This window comes from Lutjanus erythropterus, chromosome 10 (genome assembly GCF_056507025.1).
Source record: "Lutjanus erythropterus isolate fLutEry1 chromosome 10, fLutEry1.hap2, whole genome shotgun sequence".
NCBI lineage: Eukaryota > Metazoa > Chordata > Actinopteri > Lutjaniformes > Lutjanidae > Lutjanus > Lutjanus erythropterus.
In genome coordinates this window covers 10,759,289-10,781,282 of record NC_139326.1, presented here as the reverse complement: position 1 = coordinate 10,781,282, position 21,994 = coordinate 10,759,289, and the positions used below count along the sequence as shown (strand labels likewise).

The 21,994-nt window shown below is 43.5% G+C and overlaps 1 protein-coding gene across 1 annotated transcript in view; it reads right to left on the bottom strand.

The window, feature by feature from the left end:
- Positions 1-1,804: 1,804 nt before the first annotated feature.
- Positions 1,805-21,994, bottom strand: part of rusc2 (RUN and SH3 domain containing 2) — a 42,977-nt gene continuing 22,787 nt past the window's right edge. Inside the window, exons 2-13 of the mRNA XM_084728183.1 lie at positions 20,169-21,921; positions 18,252-18,831; positions 10,515-11,195; positions 8,847-9,038; positions 8,412-8,585; positions 7,182-7,258; positions 5,905-6,079; positions 5,447-5,552; positions 4,890-4,936; positions 3,687-4,758; positions 3,087-3,257; positions 1,805-2,858 (exon numbers count right to left, since the gene is read on the bottom strand). Of these exons, the coding sequence (XP_084584309.1) occupies positions 2,651-2,858; positions 3,087-3,257; positions 3,687-4,758; positions 4,890-4,936; positions 5,447-5,552; positions 5,905-6,079; positions 7,182-7,258; positions 8,412-8,585; positions 8,847-9,038; positions 10,515-11,195; positions 18,252-18,831; positions 20,169-21,737 (5,052 nt within the window). The 5' untranslated portion in view covers positions 21,738-21,921 and the 3' untranslated portion in view covers positions 1,805-2,650. The remainder of the gene's footprint in view (positions 2,859-3,086; positions 3,258-3,686; positions 4,759-4,889; positions 4,937-5,446; positions 5,553-5,904; positions 6,080-7,181; positions 7,259-8,411; positions 8,586-8,846; positions 9,039-10,514; positions 11,196-18,251; positions 18,832-20,168; positions 21,922-21,994) is intronic.

Below are 21,994 nucleotides of genomic sequence, written 5' to 3'. Positions count from 1 at the left end.
TACAAACTGTACAATAATGCAACAAAAAGAAAACAGTAAATTATATCCTATATAAGTTTTTCAAAAACTACATGAGCATTCATTTATTCAATAAATGTACACTGTTTTTTTTTTCACCATTTTATAATGTGTAATATTTGGATTGGGCATCTGTATACGCTCAGCATCTATCCAGGTATTGTATATAGCCGAAATTTTAGTTGTTCGTCAACTCATTTTGAACCTAAGGCCACATTTTACACGTGCACACCAACACTGGAATGCCCACAGAGCCACCATCACAAAATGTGTTGGGGTTTCCCTTTAAACATCAAAAAATATGATTTCATCTCTGTTTCTTCACAATACTTGTATTTAAAGTCAACAAGAGTCTCTGTAGACATAAATCTGGGGAAAATGACACGTAGTAGCATATACAAAATATAACGTGAGGACATATATCAGGTCGCTAGCCTTGAAGTGTCCAACGGGGCGATAATTCTCCCTTTTATCCTCGAGCACTTTAAGGCATAGATAAGATCATTTACCCCTATCTAAATGCAACACATAGAACTAATTAGCAATAATTTTCCAGGCTGGATCCCCAACACATTCAAAAAGGCCTCCACACATCTCGCTTTGCTTTCATTGGACATCCTTTCCCTGTTTTCTGCAACCGTCCATTTAGATGCTTCTCTCAGCTAATTGGACTGGTCAATAAATAAATAGAACTCACCACATGTGTGTAAGTCATATATATGCATTTACAGTATGTACCAAGAGATCAAAATGCACATGTACAGCACAGGCTGTAGCCACTCGCTTGAGTGTGTCCTCTTCAAAAGCCATGGAGTGTCCTTTGATGAGAGATGAACGCGGGACCGAGGTGCAGGAGACTGCAGGGACACGTGAAACGGGATTGTAGGGAAAAGACAACATTTTGGCAATGTTACATGCACTTAAAGGGGGAGTTTGGATTATTTAATGTGGGATATTATGAGGTGATTATCAACAGTTAGTCTATTAGCTTCAGTAGATGCTGGTTGGCTCGCTCTCAGTTTGGAGAAACAGCATGGAAGACAGACGATGTACTGCTGTGGACAGGAACAGCAACAAAATATATTTTAGCCACATAAAAATCTAAGAAAAATCCATATCAGTTTTAGTGTAAGCTATATTATACATCTTTACCTTCCATCAAATGGCCTTTCATGATGTGAAACCGCTGTTATATAACCCACGTATCACATTCTCAAAACCAGCCAAACTCCATAGGCAAAATTAGTCATTTAAACTCAAAGAACATGGTAGTTACTGGACTACTGCTGCCTCACTGTGTAGTTTGTTTTTGTTATTTTGTGACTTTGGCGTTTTAAAAGGTTAGTTTGAATTCACCGAAGGAACACAATAACACAAACTAACTAACAGATCTAGGCAGGAGTAGACCAGCCACTCCTGTGCTCTGTGAGGTAAAATGACTAATTTCACCCATGGAGTTTTGCTGGTTTGGAGAGAGGGATATTTGGGTTACAAGACACGAGCTTCCCATTGTAAAACGCTGTCTGACAGCAAGGTAAAACCCCTTGACCCAGTCCACAGTAGTACACTGCTTCGCCTCCATGCTTGTACTCCTCTCTGCTTCTCCAAACCACGGGCCTGACGACAGCCATCTACTATAGTTAATACACTGACTCTCGATATGTACCTCATACAATCCCGTTTCAAATAATCTGAACAATCCCTTTAAACAATGTCAATCATTGGTTCATCCCAGCTGTGGTGAGTCTTGTGAGGGAAAGGAGGAAAAAAGGCAATTTTCTTGTCAGTCCGTCCGTCCATCCCTTTGTCTCCACATAAACAGAGGCTTTGATGAGCGGTGATTAAATAAGACAGACGGGGAATGGAAACATTCCTTTTGCATTCTTTTCACTAGGGTTGAACAGCCATCTACACAAACTCCTGTGTGGTTTTCTACTCCTCTAATCACAATATACTGAATCACACCTCTGTAACTGGTGCAGACGCCAATCAAAAAGTTAACAATTTTTGCTTTTACATCAACCACCTTAAATCTTACCGAAAAAAGCAAAGATTCACTGGTTTCTACATGAATGAAAAGGATCAATCGGCACCAAGTAAGCAACAGGACATCGAATCGGCGTTCGACTGAGGGCAAGAACTGAGCACTGTGTTCAAAGTGTGGCACAGCTAGGTGAATGTATAGACAGTACAGCAAAGTGCAGCTAGGCATGGGATATATTATACTGTGAAGTTTCCCATTTGTGTGTAGCCCCTCTGTGTTTTGATGGATGATATATAGACTGGACAGTCACATAGTTAAGCTAGTAGCTTCACGCACAGAGAGAAGCGTGTGTAGGAGAGTCTTTGGGTTTGTTTCTCGTCTGGTCTTTTGGTTTTTGGATGTTTTCATGCACACTTGTCTGGATGTACCCTTGAAGTGGATGTGAGTCTGTGTTCAAGCCTGCATGCTTCCTTTGCATGTGTCTGTACATCGTCCTCATAATCTTCATATTTTCTACAATGTTTTTTTTTTTTTTCGGGAATCATCCCCAGTGAACAGGTTTTTTTTTGTTTTCAGCAGGTATGTGGCAGAGATACCCTCCGTCTCTGCCTTCATCTTGCATTAATTCCTCTCGAAGGCAGCTTTGGCTCAGCACTGCCCGAGTCCAGAGGCATCTTGGCTCTCCTCCATGCCTTTGAGGGTAACATAGATGATGGGAACCAAGCCCTGCGTGGAGCCCAGCGAGCAGAGCAGCCAGTCTGGATCAGCCTTGCTCAGGACACGCAGGATATCGCCCTTGTTGAAGCTCAGCTGGCCGGGCTCCGTGGCGATGTGGTGGCACAAAGCTCGTACCTCACTGAGGGATGACAGAGGACAGATAGAAAAGGTGAGAAGAGTTGAATTAGTAGTAAATGGACGGTCATGTTATAATTTAGTCATGTCAATTACCGTTTATTTTTATTTAATACACATGGCATGAACTGTGTTAACTGGTTCTTGAAAAGTAGTTGTTTCCATTTTTAAAGTATGAAATCTGGTTTAATTAATGTCACAGAACAGGACACAATGTATAGTGTGTGCTTACCACTGGGACTGTTGTTTGGCTTCAGTTGGTGGGGTCGACCTTGGCGGAGGTGTAGACTGGGTGTGAGTGGGCGTGGCTGGAGCCTCTCCCTTCTTCCCACTCCCTGCTCCAATAGTCTGAGCTACGAAGTCAAGAACCGTCCTGTCCAGAGAAAGCCAACCTGATGGCGGCCTGACAGACAAAAACAGAGTGGAAAAATAGGAAATTTACTTATAAAATTTGGTAAAAGTAGTACTTTCTGAATATCCTATCAGCCCAAAGCCCATCAGTTAAGTTACACAGCCACCACTGGAATCTACTTCTACAAACAGTATGGTATGAATAATATTAGTGTAGCCTAAAACAGCTGGCTATTGTAGTTTTTAGCTAATTGGAAAAGAGCATTTGTTGGGAATGGGAGTGCAACAAGATGGCTCATTGTTGCGTTTTAATCGTTTTTGGACAACAATCGAGCTCTGTAGCACAGAGAAATAAGATATATCAGGTTTTGGATACACACACAATACTTGTTAGTAGGATACATTCATTGTTGGTTTTGTTCTTTTGATGGGATTTCTTGACAAAAGAAAAATATTGAATATCATCAGACTTTTGACTTACCTGGTTGTTGGAGGTTTTGCTCTCTGTTCAGCTCCTTCCACCCGTGAAGGAGAACCAACACTAGATCCAAACAGCCTGCCCCAGCGCAAACTCTGACCCTGAGAGGGGCTTTCCTCTGGGGCCGCAGCTTGGCCTCCAGTCCCTGTAACCTTCACAGGTGTGGTGTCTTTCTCCTGGTTGTCCTGGTTGACGACGGACTCTGGCGGGCTGCCCATCCATGAAGGCCTTCCCCTGGATCCAGCTGACTCCACGCTGGAGCTGCTGCTGCTTTTCCTGCTTCTAAAACCCTCCCCTTCTTGGCTCGACTCCGCCCCCTCCACCACACCCTCTCTGGTGGGTGGCAGCTGGCCGTGTCGTCTCTCCGATGACTTCTTCCTCTTCTCAGTCTTAACGAACTTTGACCCCTCTGCGGATTGGTCGATGTAAACCTGGGAGGACTGCATGAGCTGGTACCACCAGCCTGCCTGTCTATCTTGGCGCAGACGCCCCTCATCCACCAAATCCTTCTCTTTCTCCTTCCTCCTGTCCTTCTCCTGCTCATCCTTACCTTCTTCTTGACTCTCTTGTCCTACACCTTTCACTCTCTGCCCACTCACTCCCCTCTCCTTCCAGAGACTGGCCAACCCTACTTTCATCATCGTCTGTCTGCTAACAGGCCCGGCGGCCATGTTCTCAGGTGTTCCTCCTTCTTTCCTCAGCCTTCCTTCTCTTCTCGACCCGACCCCTTCCATCCTCGGCCATGTGCCCTCTCGCCTCAGCACCGCCCTATCTTTCTTCACCTCCATACTCGAGTCTCTGACCATTTCGCTCACGGTGGTGCTCCATCCTCTCATGAGCTGGAAGGTGGAGCGAGTGGATTGGTCAACACTCTGGCCCGCAGAGCACAGCTGCTCCTTGCGACGGAGGTGCTCTTGGCCCTTTTGCAGGAGGTGTGGTTCAAACAGCAGGTCCAGGTCAAAGGGGAGGAGCGACAGTGGCTGCAGCAGGAGGAGGAGCTCCTCAAAGAGTGGCTGACAGGCCCCTTGTGACAGGGGAAGGAAACCCCACGGGTTATAGTGTGCTGCTATGATATCTAATGAAAGTAAAACACAAGAGGGAGAATATTAGAGTAAGATTCAGCAGAAGCAAAACTTAATACACACGTGGACCAGTATCTGGTTAATTGAAGATGGATCAATGATGTATGAGGTACCAACGTCTCACCTTCATGTGTGTAGAGATGATTGAACCAGAATTCCAAAGATTTCAGACTGGAACATACAGAGAGGGAAATTTTAAAATTACAACACCCTTATCATTTAGTGCATGGTTTAAAATTATATTTGATCTGGTAGAATGAAGTCTACTCAAGCCATAAAAACTAAACTAAAAATGACAGGGATGTTCTGATTCTATTTTTTCCTCTGTTCACCTACTAGTCTCTCACTGTGTCTGTCTGGTCTTTGATGTTTAGCAGGTGGTGTAAAGTGTGTTAATAGTGGGAGGGTGGTTCTGCTGCCTGCTGTGGATAAAATTTACGCTGTGAGAGCAGTGAGACTGCACCAAAACAGTATGTTTGGTGGCTGGACAGCTAAACAGTGAGCTGAACCTCGTTTGAAAGCTCTGTAAAGCTGAGAGGAACAGCTGATTCAGTTGATACAGATAGTCCATCACTGGGATCCCTTTCACACAGTCACAAAAAATCTCGAGAACTGTCATTTTAAAGAACATGTGGATGACAATGACCGTAAAAACCAGGATAAAGATGAAAAATGACTCACTTGAGCAGGCCGAAGATGAAGGCATTGAGTCTCATGCTGTGGCTGGTGAGCTCAGAGTACTGGCTCACCTTTGAGAACAGGCTGTGGAGAACACGTGTGGACGGGCCTGACGGAAACAAACACATAATTATGTTACCCATATGCACCTGCAGTACTTTTGTTCAGGAATATTCAACCAAATAACTATGTTGTATCTCCCAAAAACAACGATTGTCTACTGTGGATTTTGCAGGTTCTGATATTATTAGAAAACACGATTAACATGAAGCTGGTACTCCTCACAGTTTCATCAACTTTGCAGCCCCACCTGCCCCCAAAGTGAGATTGGGGCCAGCAGGTCTGCCACTTATGTAGTTAATCATGGATAACATAATTGTGAAATAAATTAATTGGTTTCAATGCTTTAGAAATACAGTTTGCCACAATCTTAGGAAAATATCCGCCACTGTTCTCCTCACCCAGCTGCGTGGAGGCCTCCACCAGGCTCCAAGGCTGACAGCGCCGCTGTCCGATGATCAGGTCCAGCACGTAGGCCTTCAGACCGTCCTGCAGCACCTCGTGCAGGGCCGGGCACAGGTACTTCAGGATGAGGTGACCCACGTTGGGACTCACCCAGCTGTTCCCCAGTTTAGCCTGGCAGGGTTACGGAGAAACATTATGGGATGAAGGAAATGAAAGTGAAACAAATCAGGGCCTTGAGATACAAGATAAGGGGTCAAAGATACGGAATGACACAAAACCTCCGGTCCATTTTGTTTGTGTAGATATGTGCACTGTTATTATCCGTATTATCTGTTTGCTTAAGCTTTCAATCATATATTTGCTTGAACTTTTGTTCTTTGGGTTAGACTGATCTGCAGCCTAGTTTATTAACCGTCTTATCAGCTCTGGGTAAGTAAACACATTATGTGCCAGAAATTCAGTTTCCTGATGAGAACACTGCAGAAAATGAAAGTCACAAAGCACCAGTTAAATATCTGATAATGTTTAATCAATAAATAAAACAAATAGAGTGGATAGAGTGTGCGTGCACTAGTCGATTTGTGTCTCTTACAAGCTGAAACAGCAGTAGCTATAGGATGGAGAAATGTTAACAAAACAAGTATGAATCATTATATCAAAAATCTTTCAACATGTATTACTATGGAAAAGCAACCATATATTTATAAAGCAAAGTTTGGAATTAAAAAAAAAATCTTAAAGGAGTTTTTGATAAGATTATAAAGCGTAGTAGCCTATGTGAACTTAACAATGTGTACGTATATATGATATAGATATGCCTTGCCATTTTATTTGGTGTACTGTATTTGCTGCCAGGTCTGATCATTTTATTAATATGTAATGTTTTTAATAACTGGAAAACTCCAATAAAAGTATTGTTGAAAAAAAGAAAAATAGCTCAAATAGCTCGGTCATCAGGGCCTTAAACATAACAAATCAGACACTACACTTGATTCTACATAAATAATCATTGCAATTAATCATTGCTGCTGTATTTAATTGAACCAAGACAAATGATGAATGTGAGGAAACAGATGGTGCCAGATTAGCGTGAAACAGATGTAGTTTACCAACTGGAAGGTTTTATGTTCTCTTGTTCTCTATTACACTTCAGCAGGACTGATAAATTGTTCTTCAAAGGCTGGTTTAGCCTCTAAATCTTGCTCCTTTTAACTACAAACAAGCTGTTTATTCACAGCGAAGACGTCACTAGTAGTCATCAATCTGATCTTACCTTCACGTCTGGGTCTCGACTGGTGCCGAAGTGCGCCACAATCAGATCCACCGCTGTGTTCACGGCTTTCACCAAACCTGACAGAGTTAAAACGACAAAAATGTACTGATGCCGAAAACTCAATGAAGTACCAAAACATTTACAAAGATGACAGTCCAACTCCTAATGAGCAAAAATATTTTAGCCTTAATAAAAAAATCAAAATGATAAGGGCCAAACTGTGCTTTTTGGCTAGTGCATTTGTTCGACAAATAACACATCTCTGGGACATATTGCATCTGAAACAAAGGTGAAAAGGTTCAGTAAATCTGTAGCTGTGTTCAGCAGTGTAGATGCTGATCCACACACAGGGAGATAAACCTGGACCATCCAGCTGAAGGATGATCTCCCTGCTCATTAGATGACACCCTGCAGCCCTCCTCAAGAGGCCTTGAATTACTCTCCTAACTGTCAAGTAGCCTTTCTAGAAAGAAAGGGACCTGATTTAACCACCTTTCAACAACATCATTTCACTCTCTGGTCTCCTTGACAACAACACTGCATCCCAGGAAGTGGGAGTCTCTAAACGGTGATCTGTGGTTGTTATTTGATTCTGCATGCTGGGCAGTGGTAATCTTTTGTGTATTCCTCTACTGTCAGCTTGTCTTAGATTTATTAGCACAAACTTAATAAGGAATACAGCATATGCAACAGAGGTGTTATTCTATTGAAGGCTCTTCAAGAGACCCAATTTTTGCAAGTCATTGTAGTCATGTTGATAAGTTGTTATGGAAAAGTCTGAAATGAGACATTCAGAGGTAAAAAGAGAGATTGAAACACCAGAAAGGCCAGACAATCTGCTGAGTGTTTTCTGGTAGCTGCACTGGAGCAGTCATATCTCTTTACTTCTGGAACTGGAAAACTTCCACCACTCAAAGTTGGAGTTCCTACTTATAAACTTAGGACAAATCTATGTACCCCCATGTTATCTCAAAATTGAAGTTTGGGGCTTATGTTTGATCATTTGTGGCCTTCCGAACGGACAGGAGGTGCAAGAATTAAAATTGGAAGTATTTTTTTAACTTAAATGCATATAATAAAATTATAAGGTTTCTGATTCCTAAAAAGAGACTCAAACGAAGTGCAAATAATGCAACAGTACTCACAGACAGTGGCGAATGAATGCAGTGAACCCCAAGAAAAACAGCTCACTGCACACGCACACACACCCATATACACACACACCCTCACCTCTCTTCTGCGTCAGGTCCACAGAGATGTGGGACTGCGAGGAAGAGTAGGAGGAGGAGGAAGTTGAAGCATCAGGGGAGAGGCAGAACTCCTCCGGAGGCTTCTCGGTCAGGGAGAAGTAGTCTGGCAGGAAGTCACTGTAGCTCTGCTGCAGCTTAGCTGATTGCCCTACTGCTGAGACACACACACACACACATAGATGATCAGACCCATATGTAAAACACACACCACCACTTTTAAATGCTTAAGTAGACGACTGTAGCTGAGACTTTGAGGACGTATTGGTTCTCCAAGAAACCCTGCAGCAATATTTCCTCAATGGCTCTAAGATAATACATTATTTAGATCTTGAACTCCTTAAAAAAGTATTAGTTCTCAAGTATCCAGTTCATAATCCTGCATTTGTTCCAACACTGTCAGTAAAATTATGAGCACCATTGAGCCGTGCAAGCGTTTGGCCAGAGAGGGCTGATGGGAAATCGAACACATTCCGTCTGGCAGGTCGTGGTCCCCCACCCCTTCGGGGCTCCAGGCTACCAGTGTGGCCCCCTGAGACCCTCTCCACTCCCAGAGGGTTTCGCCGACGATACTCCCTCCATTTGAGAGCCTGGGGAGAGAGGTGGTGTGCTGTTGGGGAGGGGACGTGTTAGGGTTATGATGAAGGGTCGGGGGTTAGGATTAATGGATGGATTATTTAATCAATGGATGAAATAAAGATATGGGAGAAAAGCAGGTGGAAAAGGTGAAGGGAGAAGAGGATAATATTTAGGCCCATGCATGAAGGGAGTGAAGAAAGAGAGAGAGAAAAAGACAAGAGTAAGAATGTACAAGAGCTTCACTTTAATATCTGAATTAAACAGAATAAGTTAATAACTTTCACACAAGTGAAATCCCAGGAAGGCAGCTATCTGTTGTCTTAACAAAACCACAAAACACCAAACGTGTAAAGATTAGATGTTTCATTCTTTTTGCACGACCAGTGTGGATGAATTGACCTGAACAGTGAATCATTACAGATTAATGCTGCACTGCCCTCTGTGGGCTGAAGCACCGCAACAAGTCTTTAAGTCTTAGAGCAGGCGATCTTCATTACTTGTCCATGTACGACTACTTGCACTGTGAGAGTTTAACCGTAGACTTGTAGTGGCCTGATTGCATTTTAGTACCTTTTTAATGTAAATGTGTTGACTGATTCTGTTGTTAAAAAACTGATAGTTGTAAGGAAGCAAATGTAAAATGCAGCGATAAACAAGAACAAAACAGAAAAGAAAAAGAAGCAGGTACAGGAGGAAAAATCCGATCTAGAACAATTGACCTTACATAAAGTGGTGAATGGAGCTTCCCGGTCTGTTAAGTGAAGCCAGTGCCTTCTAATGGCCAGCAAGAGGCAACTCTACTGTTTTCAAAAAGAACGTCTCAATTGTTAGTTTCAAGTCTTCTTCGATGCACCGTGATGCTCATGTCTGTCCAACACCACAGGTCTCATGAAACTCTGATCAAACTGTCCAACTAGAAAGTACTGATCAAATATTGGTCAATACTGGATTGCTATATTGCCTATTTCTCACCTAAAGAGACTGCAGAAACATATTTTGGTGTACTGTTCAGCTGTAAAATGAGATATTTATTATTTTCTGCTGAACCAAGTCAAAACCAAGTAATGCCCAAGAGTCGCAGTAAGTCACAAACCAGCTCCACGCTCTCGTCATTACTGCACATTCTGTGATAGCAAAAAAACTAAGATGCAACCCCCATAATGCCAAACTTGTGTAACTTGTGAGGTTAAGTTAAGGCTCTGATATTTTTGTGTTCTTGCTCTGTGATCCCTGCCATCATGTGCATACAAAGCAAAACTTCTGGCAAACCTCAAAACAGTTTTGAACCATGATAAAGCTCTACAAGTATCTCAGAACATGTATTTTTATTTATCTTAAGCTCATGCCGTGTAACTAAAACAAGCTTATCTTAACTTCAATATTGTTGCAGCTCCTTTATGCAAGTGCCTGATGTTTGCTTTTCGGCCTTTATTTTCTGCAGCAACATTTTAACATGAGAACATCCTCTGAATGACTCTGTAACTTTCTTTTAACTTTGGGAACCTACCATTATGTGTCCTGGCTCCGGGTCCTTTGCTTCCCTCCACGTGACTTCCAGAGTCCAGACAGCCCAGCGGGCTCAGTGTGTCACTGTGGAGGGCTGGTAAACCGGCCAGAGGTCCACGGTGGAAACAGTGTCCCTGCACAGCCGGCAGCATCGGTGGCACCGTCCCTCTCTTCACCCCCAGAGATGGAGGTGGAGTTGATGGTAACTGCACTGAACCCCCTCCCTGCTTTCCTGTGGGCGGCGTGTGCAGGGGGCCGAGGCCTGCTGATAGCGGGCAGGAGAGGCTGTGTGGCGGCTGAGGGCTCGGGGTGCAGGTGGAGCAGGTCCCAGAGCTGGGAGCCCCCTGGAGCCGAACCGGTGAGTAGCTCCCGAGAGGTGAAGGTCGAACTGAGCCAGGAGGAGGGGCTGCCGTAGCCAGAGACCCCTGGTATCTGTGCACATTTTCAGCGGCATCCTCACTGTCCTCCCCCACCGGTCCTCCAGAGTCAGAACCGGAGCTGGAGCGGGCCTGCATCCCAGAGACGTAGCCTGTGAGCAGGGGCAGCAGAGGCTTGGGCTGCGGAGGCTTGGAGGCAAACTGGTGGTGGAAGGTAAAGGGCTGGATGGGGAGGGTGGTGGGCCGCTGGTCCTTCCTGTAGCGGACCACTGCCGGGCGACTGTCTGAGGAAGTAGAGAGACCACCTGGAGGAGCACAGGACGGGTGGCAGGGGTGAGAAAAGATGACAAAATCATCAAACCAAGAAATATCTAGTATTATCTATCTCCAACCGCCATCGACTGTAGGTAATAGACTGACTATTCCTTTAATATAACAAAATACAATTCAGGAGCACCATAAACTAAAGCCTTGAAAATTATCCTTAAGTTGAATCAACACCTTTTTTAAATAAAAACTGAACATTATAACCTACATGATGGACGGATTTATGGCAGGACTGGAAAATTTAGAACGTAATGTCTGCCTAGACAGAGGATCTTAATTAATGTATTACTTTAGATCAGTAGAGATTTAACAATATATCGAATATCACAAAAAAAATTTCAATAACGTACAGGACTGTACAGTATCTACTGTGATATCAACTGGTTAATTATTCTATTTTATTTAATTACTACTATTTTATAAAATGCTTGCTGCTGACTAAATAGTTTTTGTTTTGCAGTGGAACTTTATTATTATTCAAGCACTCTTCATCAAACAATGGGTGGCTACTTTTTTAAATTTCATCAGACAAGGAAATCAGAAACAGTTTAGGTAAAAATTGAAAAAAAAAAAAAAAACACTAAAAACTTCTCATGCATATTAGCATCTAATTGACATTTGTGTATTTATTACATGAATATAAAGTAATGAAGCAAAATACAGTACACCTGTTTCAAAATACTGTCACTATTAAATTAGTGTACTGTCTATAATTCAAATACACTATAATACAGCACAGCTGTGCTTACTAGTTTCAAAATAGTTTTCTATCATGTATGAAAAGTCCCAAACACTGAATGTGGACTACTTGATTACAGTAAGCAAATTATTTAAACAACATTTGTGCAGGATTGATTCTGTTTGGGATCCATGTAAGCAGCTGATTGCTGCAACTGTAAACACTGTGCGTGTTTTCGACTGTATTTAAAAAGCTCATATTTCAGAAGCTGGGACCAGAGAATAAACATTTAAACAACAATGATTACCTTTCAGCTCTAAAGTGTATAAACATGAAGGTTGGAATTGAAACGAAAAATATAAACTGCCAGAACATAAAACTGCCCTCACATACACGCCACTGTTAGACATTGCTCCGACAGGCCCACGTGGGTCCACACACACATACACACATTCAGAGAAACACAAAACAAAGACACACACATAGACTAAACCTGAAGGAACTGCGTCAGGAGAGACACCAGCGAGGAGAAGTCTTTTTCTGCACTTCTTCTCTGCCACTGAGTCAGTGTGTTTTTCTCTCCCTGTGTGTGTGTGTGTGTGTGTGTGTGTGTGTGTGTGTGTTCCTAGGTCCAGTGCAGTGTATGACAGACAGCAGCGTGTGTGACGTCGACAGTGTTGCGCAAGCTGTTTGTCACCCTAAAGGCCAGCCCTCTGCTGCCACCTGAGCTGGGAGCAGTGACGTCTCTCAGCCACAGAGGGCGACGTTGAGCTGCTGTAGAGACATGATGAAGGAGGGAGGAGGGAGGAGAAGGGAGGAGGGAGGAACACCACACACCCAGCAGGCCTGAGCTCCCACTGGGGATGGAGGATGCAAACACTCCCTCGCTGACTCTCTTATATCTGCTCCGTCATCCCTTTTAATTGCCATTTTTTCCTTTCACTCCTCCTCCCCATCTCTCTGTTTCTCTCCTTACGCACTTCTCCTCTCCCTTTCCCTCCCTGCCTCCTCTCTTTCTCCTCAGCTCGTCTCCTCTTACACACATGAATCCATTAGGCGGCCGAGGCTTTTCCTTTGCAGCTTCACGTTAGCATCATTAGCGAGCGAGCTGCTTCCAAAGGCTTTTAAAGAGGCCTGTACGCAACATCGCAGCTGACTCAAGTGAAGTCTGATGAATAATATATGCAGTGAGACGCTGCACAACCTCTCATTATAATCTGAAATCATCACAGTCTATATGAATACAGTGTCAGAAGATGTTTTTGAGGCATGTGAAAGACACTCCTTGATCTTAAGGATGACCTATTTCCTCAGATCTATTCATCAATATTCCCCCCGCTTTCCATACTATTTTTATTCCTTGGTATCACTGCAACAGGCAACTAATAATTTACAATTTAACATTTTACAGCAGGAGGAGGACCTGAAGTGGTGGACTGTGAAGAGAAATAACCTGTTCATGCAGCAACAGTAGACAAATGTTATACTGTAAATCTGTAGTACGTTGTTTTTTTCTTATCTGTGTTTGAAAATCTAGAGGAATACGCTAATTAAGGGCCTCAACTTCAATAGTGCTTAATCTGCATATTATTTACTTAATGGATTAAACCATTTGCTCTATATGATGTAAAGATGCCATGACAATTTCTCAGATGCCATCAAATGTCTTATTTTCTCCATAACCCAAAGATAATCAGTTTACTATCATAGAAAAGTAAGAAGTGTAGCAAATATTCACATCTGAGAAGCTGGAACAAGTGACCCTTTGGCATTCTTTGCTTATAAAATGGCTCAGAAAAATCGGTGTAGACAGCGGATTCATTTCTATTATAATATCCTTATTTTTTTTCTTTGTTGTAGCCATGCGAAAAACAAAGATAGGCACATTATCCCAAGTGTTTCCAACAATGTTCAAATGCATAGAAATCTGTAATTTATTCGAGGTAACTTTATGTTCCCTCCAGCTGTTGCTAGCTAGTTGCTATGACTTCTGGGAAAACATGGGATACGTCAGATATGTCAGACAGTAAAGAAGGAAGTTGGTGAAAATGACAAAACAGTGTGAAAAAAAGTTAAATATTCCCTCATCCACGGATATGATTCCTGCCATGTCAGATAGATAGACAGAAAGATTTTCGTCAGCTGGACAGTGAAGAGGGAATCATTCTGCAGTAGTGGCTTGAAAAGTTTTGGTGGAGGCCTAAAGGCAGAGTTTTTTTTTTTTTCAAAAGTTTTGGGTGGAGGCAACCCAGGAATGCATAATGACCCACATCTCATGCATTCAGTGCTTGAGTTGCAAAACTGACATTCATAATGTGAACTCGGCAGGGACTCAAACAACCATTGCATTATCTGGCAAACAAATCCAGCGTAAATGAAGCAGAGAATTGTTTGTTTACACTCGTGGAGGCTGGTAATGGTGACCTGAGGGCAGAGGGTTCATTTTGTATGAGGGTGGTTGGATGCATTTTAAATCATTATTAAATAAAGCTTTTTATTAAGTTCACTAAAGCTTGTTTTCATGATTTTGTTTTAAAATGAAAGTGTACCACCCATGAAAAGATCATCTTTACGACCAATGGTCTGAGGTTTGGATCTACCCAGAAACACCAACACCTGTTCTTTTTTAACGATATGAACAAAATGATGACACAACTAACAAAACTACTTCCCATTTTAAAGCTGTTTTGTCTAAATAATGAGTTTAAGAAGCCAAGGGGATCATCTGTTAATCAAATCATTATATAACTAACATTACAACACCATAATGAATCTGTATAAAGAGATTTCTTTACTTTAAATCATCCTAAAATGACTTTGGGAGCTCCAGTTTGCTTACAATTGTAAAAAGGGACAGCTGGAGGTCTGTGGGACATTCCTCTCCTGGTGCACTCACTCTTTACTGTCCCTGGTCTTATTCCAATGGAATTCCAAGCACTCGCTGTTTGTGTGTGTGTGTGTGTGTGTGTGTGTGTGTGTGTGTGTGTGTGTGTGTGTGTGTGTGTGTGTGTGTATTTATCTAACCAGACACACAGCGGGCAGCTGAGACCGAGTTTCATAAGTGATGGTGGGCTCTGTTCATGCAAACAGACTATTTCACGGTATAATTGAATGATATGATGGACAGTTAGACATCCATCATCAGTGTCTGGAGCATTAATGAAAGGTCAGAACAAAACCGTCTGTCATCTAATTAAATTAGACTTTGTCTTAGATATTGTCTTAGTCACCAGGACCCTGCTTCTTTGTATGCTTCCAGAGTCTTCCTGCCTCCAGGCCCCTTCACACTTCCCGGCTTGTTCACATATTCCCATGGCCTCATGTACTTGCCTGCATACGTCTGCAAGTGCTTGTCTTCTCAAGGCCAATAATTTTCCACTTCAGGATGCATGTTCTATATTTTTATGCTTGTGACATCTTTGATTATAAATAATTTGTGGTCTTTCAGCAGTGCACCTCTCAGAGATCACTATGACGTGAGAAGCACTGTGACGTCAGTTTCTGAATTGTGGCTTTAAGTAATCTATTTTACTGTATACAGTATAGGTAACAACTCTACTTCCTGTATTTACCTACATATTTACTCAGCATATGCTCTGCTTCTTCTGAATATATGGATTTAGTGACTCAATACTTCCTGATGAGTTACATATTTTAGGGATGCCCTGATTTAAATACTTGGGTTCAGCTATTTAAAACAACAGGGAATGTGGAAGAGAGGTTGAGAAGAGCGTCAGGCGTGATTTGCGGCAATAGGGTTACTAGTAAGAGTCAAAGGGAACTATGCTGTATGGTTTGGAGACCATAGCACTGACAAAGAGACAGGAGATGGAGATTGATCTGGCAGAACTGAAGATGCTTATATTTTCGCTGTGACAAGAACGGACTGATTTAGGAGTGTGCGCAGATGTGTTGATGGAGGAGTTGCAGGTTGTTGGCGCGACCGAAAAAGATGCAGAAGACAGGAAGAGATGGATGGAACATCTGTATTGGCAGATACTGGCCTTGTTGACTGCTAAATAAGATAACATTCACCCATGACAACGGCTGATGTTTATCAGTTCTGGTAAGAGTTCTTTTTTTTTCTTTTTTTTTTTTTGTTAAGGAAGATTTCTTTTGTTTTATTTTAAACATCATCATAACAATCCAGGATTTTAAAGTCAGTGCATTCCTGTATTTAACTGGCCTTTACATAATTAGATGTAAAAATAAATTGAAGAAGCACAGAGTACTTCACCACCACGGTCCAGAGCTGCATTCACGAACTGAGATCAGGCCAAATTACTGAGTCGCCAAATAGACATTAATGTGAGAAAAAGTATGTTTGCTCATAAAAAACAATGTATTGTAAAGGGTGAATGAGGGGTATTGTCAATTCTGCCTTTCAATTTGATTCTTGAAATTCAAAGCTCATTTGGACTGATTTTAATATTGAAATTGTGACACACCTAGGGGGCAAAAAAGCAATGCAGAATTGTTCTGGCATTGTTTTCAGCTAGTCTGACTCTACAATTATTAAAATAAATACATCATATCTTTAAAAATACCTCTAGGAAATGTAGTTTTTTTCACATATCTCACTCTGCAGAGACATCAGAAGTCAGATTCAGCTACAGAACAGCACAACAGGAATATATTAATGTCTCTCTTTGTTATGACTGAATTCTGTTCTACCACTAACTGACTCCACTGGATAATTCAAAGGTGTTACTGTATGTGTAGCATTTTAACACCAATTACTAACTTCCTCAGTACATTTGCACTAATAAAATGACTAAATACAAACGATCTCTGAGAACAATGGCAGCTGAGTCAGGTTTCACAGATTTCTTAAATTTGGGAAACTATAAAATGGATGCTTCTCATTCAAGATGTCAGCGACTCACTGGTTTGTTATCCAAACAGGAAGAGTCTGCAGAAGTTCATCACTTCTCATCACCATTTAAATCAGCCAGAAACATGATGAAAGTCACACCACGTATCAATGACACGACACTAACACAATGTTTTGCAGAGAAAGAGAGGTGACACCATTTTCCCCATCAGCATGAAGAAGCCTCTGTAACTTTCTCTGACCTTCCCTTGTTTTTAGGACGAGTCGGGCCTACAGGCTCTCTGGATCAGAATAACACTCACGCACACAAACACAGAAATGCAACCGCACCCCGCCTGGTATGCTAAAGTGGAGCTCGGCGGGGGGGTTTCTTTGCACCTTTATCGCCTCTCTCTCACCTGATTGCTATTCAGAACACGTTTGGCCCACTTCAACCTTTCATTCCCTCTGAAGCTGAGGATACACACTCTGCGTCACTCTGGCCAACGCACAGCTATACAAGCTGGCACACGGGTATTTTCTCACATGCACACATAAAAGAAGGCTCAACATTCAGACTCAAACAAAATCATACACACATTGCACAGCCACAGATAGGGCATACAAACTGACCAAACACACAAACACTTAACAATTTAAGTATAAAATAAGTCTACGCGGTATGTTAGAATGATAATGCTCAGAATTTATATTCCTCATCTTTGCTTCTTTCATTCAGCTATCACCAAAATCAGCCATCTTCAACGACCACACGAGGAGAAAGCCAGTGAAGAAGAGGAGGATGAAGAGTCATTAGCGCAGTCACAAGGCGGGTTATAAATTAAATAAAGGCCGAAGATCAATTAAAAAAGTCGATTACTAATCAATAATTAAACTAGATGAAGCAAAAAAGTAGAATGCTGCAGTGAATCCCCGATCGATAAATACTGATGGTTTCTAACAGCTGCTGTATTTTTTTCAAGTGAAGTTTAAAGCTCCACTTATCAGTATTTTTATATTAACAAAGATTAAAATGAATGTGAGAGGTGTCGTATGTCCGCTGTAAATTGTATAGTTATGTTTGTGTTTGTGATGCAAATTATACTTGCTATTTGTTTTGAATAAGTACTATGTACGTATTTTGTGGCTGTGTAAAAACAAAATTATAAAGAAAAAATTTGACCTCCAGTCCTCAGGGGGAGTCGTAACTCCAGATTAATGCTGCGTGTCTGCTGGCTGTGTAAATAGGCAATTGTTTGCTCATTCCTCAGCTGTAACAGCTGTGTAGAGCTATAAATATGTCAGGGTCGTGTGTGTCTGACAGCTAATTTTGGAGTTCCTCTGTGGTGCTTGAACTACTTTTCTTTATCACCCTTTATCTACACTGGTAACATCTTGTACACAGGGTAACATCTGTCCAGGCCTTACAGATGAAAAACAGCCTCTAGACTAACTGGTGCATTTATATCAATGTTTATGACTGTCTCAGTTAAATAAAACAATTAACAAATGAAATAATAAATACAGAAAGAGGTGTTGTACCTTCAGCCTTGGTCCTGGCCTCCCTGCCCCCCTCCAGGTGTCGTTCAATGCTGCCTTGACTGTAACATCTGGTAAAGGGTACAGGTGACAGGCTGTGACTGTCGGCCTCCACGCGCTGCTCCAGGATGGGAGAGAAATCCACCGACGAGTGGGAATGGGTGGAGTAAGTGGAGGAGAACGGGTCTGCAGCGGCTTTCATTGAAGGCGAGCCCCCTGCACCTCCGTTTCTCCGCTTGCTTCTCGCGATCTCTGCGAAGGAGGTGACACGCGGAGGAGGAGGCGGGGCTGGGGCGGCACCCTCACTGAGTCGGACCGGGCAGCTCAACATCCGCTCCAGAGACCCGAGCCGGGGAGACGGAGACTTGTCTAAGTTGCGGTCATAGCTGCGAGAGCGGGGACGGCTTCCCGAGGAGGCTCCAGCTCCGATGACACCCCGGCCAGCCACAGGAGGGGAGACGTTGACGTACACCTGGCCTTCAATCACAGCAGGAGAAACTTCAGTTCCACCAGCTGCCTGCTGAGTCTTCTTCTTCTTCTCCTCTTCCTCGTCCTCCTCATCTTCATCATCGTCGCCATCTCGCTGAATGAGGAGACATCAGGAAAGAAAAAGAACACAAAAGTCAAATTTTCCTATAGTTTATCCACAGAATTAGAGGACAGAGCCACTGTGACGTCACCCATTGGTGTGTAGGTGACCACCTCAAGTTTGGCAGCACGGAGGTTGCCATCTTTGTTTCTTCCAACCAGAGCGCAGAGCGGATGACGTACTGCAACTTGGGCAGTGCTTGGTTTGGTTTGTCGCTTCAGCAGGAAATAATATTGGCCTGCTGGGTCACAAACTTTCTCAAATTACAGCTAAAACATACACAAAAATATGTTTCTGAGTTTCATGAGCCCTGTGCGTTGTACTGGCTGGACTCACTGAGAATGATTTGTCAGTTACACGGCATCCCTGCCCTGTGAGTTTATCAGATAAAACACATTATTAATAATGGTTTAGAGGTTCTTAAAAAAAATCTTTAGGACAACAAATCCCCAGCACACCACAGACCTAGTCTGCCTTCAGGCCAGATTTGCTTCGACACAGTGGCACTGTTACTGACTGACAGTAATAGCCTTCAGCCCTACATAACTGCTAAAATAATCCTCAGACATGATATCAGATAACCCCAGACAGTGGACGTGATCTAAAATGAGCCAGTACCAGACTCATACCAGTGTCATGAGTCCAGTGTCGTTGTCACAGGGCCTTCAGTTTTACTTATTAGAGTTGCTATTTATGCCTTATGTCGTTTTCGCATTACTCCCTTCCTTGTTGAGTCTGATGTCATTTGATCATGTATCTTTGTTTACTATTTTGATTTCTTCCATTCATCTTGCTTTACCCATTCTGACTGTTTTTCTCATCACTATAGTAATAAATGCTTGTTGATGTAAAGCAACGCAGTGTGCTGTCAAAACTTAATTAATTATGCATACCACCTCGCAGCAAACAGTGTTTTTCCAGATACAGAAGAACTGGAGAAGAAAGCAAAGAACGAAAACAATTTAAATTTTTTGTCATTTGTTTGGATCACATAATCATGGGATTTTTGTAAGTGAGTAATTTTCAGTTCTACCTTTTAATAAATGCAGAAATGAATCAGCAGATCAGTCTATTTCCAAGGAATCAACTGCGCAGCCCTAATTCAAACCAATTTTAAGTAGAACTGTATCATGATAATATGATAACATCCTGTTATGGTTACATTTTACAAATTTCCATTTTAGTTTGTGATGTGATGAGTTTGTTGTGATGAATCACATAAAAGTAGAACACCTGTAATTACCTAATTTTGCCACTGGAACACAGATTCTACATATTAAATTTCCTGCCTATGAATTGTTCAAACAAGTGAGGTAAAACTGTCATCTCACCCTTGATGACTCTCCATCTTCGTCCTCTTCTTGCACACCCTCCTCATTAGCTCGCTGTCTGAACAGGAAGTACTCGCTGGGCTGGGTCGGGGTGGGGCTGCCTTTGCTGTGCTCATCAGAGCAGCTGTGGACTGAAGAGCCTGCGGGACTCGGGGACGACTGGGACGAAAGGTCACAGGTGACCAGCTTGTAATAGTTCTGTGTGGCGACCACCAGGCGTGCCTGACTCTGCAGACAGGATGCGATGTCTCCAGACGAACCGGAATGTGGAGGGTGGTAGGAGTTGCAGTTGGCGTCGAGGTCAAGAGCCCCTTGGTGTTCTGCGGCGCAGGAGCAGGTAGAAGAGGTGGACAGGTGCGGTTCACGTATGAGAGGGAAGGTGCTGCCGAGGCAGGAGGTCTGCTGCTGTAAAAGGGGAGGTTCGGTTGGGGAGGTGTGAAGGTCCAGATAGAAAGCTCCTCTGGTTGAATCCTGCTGGTTTCCTGGTGGGTCAGAAACAGACGAGGTGCAGGAGTGGTCGGTGGAGCTGTTGAGGTTGGTGTGTCCAGAGATGGGTGGCTTCTCTGGGACACCGTTGTTCATCTTGTTGTAAATGGCGCTGAAGTTTACAAGGACGCCGTCCGAGCTGTTGCAAGAGGAGTCGCTGCCGTAGCCCTGCTGGCACTCTGAGAACGGCTCTGGGAAAGCTTCAGGAAAGTGCTGCGGGTAGTTCTGGGAGAGAGCACAGCAGGAGCAGTGCTGGGTGGAGGAGGTGGAGGAGTACGAGCCTGTCTTGCTGCTTCGCCCACACCTCATGGGATGATCTTCATCTTCTTCATCGTCATCGCCCCAGTCGTGCTCTCCACAATCCATGGACATTGAACCGCTGCTGCCGTGGCGCCGCTGGCTGTCCAGTCCTAGAATATCGAGGTCCTCGAGATGGGTGGAGAGACCCGACGCCACGCCCCTCAGGGACTCGCGGCTGCTTCTACCCACTGAGCTGTGCAAGAGAAAGGGCTCAGACGAAAAGCCGAGGTCATGTAAGTGGAAAGAAGCCATCCCGTCTTCAAGGCCAGAGTTAGTGTCACTGTGGAGGTGAAAAGAGGAATCTTCAAGGTAACCACTGAGGTTGTCGCCATCCTCCTCGTCCTCCTCATCCTCATCATCTTCAGTGTTCAGCAGGAATGGATTATGACGCAATGGATTCCTGTTCCTTGGTTTGGCTCTGGGTAATGTGTGAGCTGTAATCAGCTGGTCCTCTGAATTGCTGGAGGTAAACGATGAATCATCGCTTGCTGTGCTGCCTCCTCTGCCACCACCCTTCCTCTCTCTTCCTCCGTTGTGTGAGGACCAGGAGCTGCCGGAGGTCTGGATCAGGCTGCTGTAGAGCAGAGCCTCTCTCTGGAGGACATCTCTCTCAGGAAGGGAAGTGGTGCGACTCAAGCCCAGGTTCTCCGGTGGGCTAAATGGGTTGCTCCTCTTCAGCGAGCCTCCGCAGCCACCCTGCCGCCCACCTGACACCTGGCAGTGCACCAGGGGGATATGATGCACGATCAGGGTCTCGCCTGACAGCTTAGGGGGGCTGTCCATGGTCCAGGAGGAGGGAGGGTGGGACTGGAGCAGAGGGAGGCCCTGTGTGGGTGAAGGGGAAGGTGGATGTGTGCTTGGTTGAGGGTTGGATTCACACTGTGTTTGCTGGGCCTAGCTCTGTGGGGCTGCCAGGGATGTGGAAGGAGAGGTCAGGGAAGTCAACGCCGTGGTCAGAGTGGTACATCTGGAAAATATGAAGAGACAGACAGAGGAAAGATGTTATAAGGAGCAGGCAAATAGAGGCACCAAAGCACAAA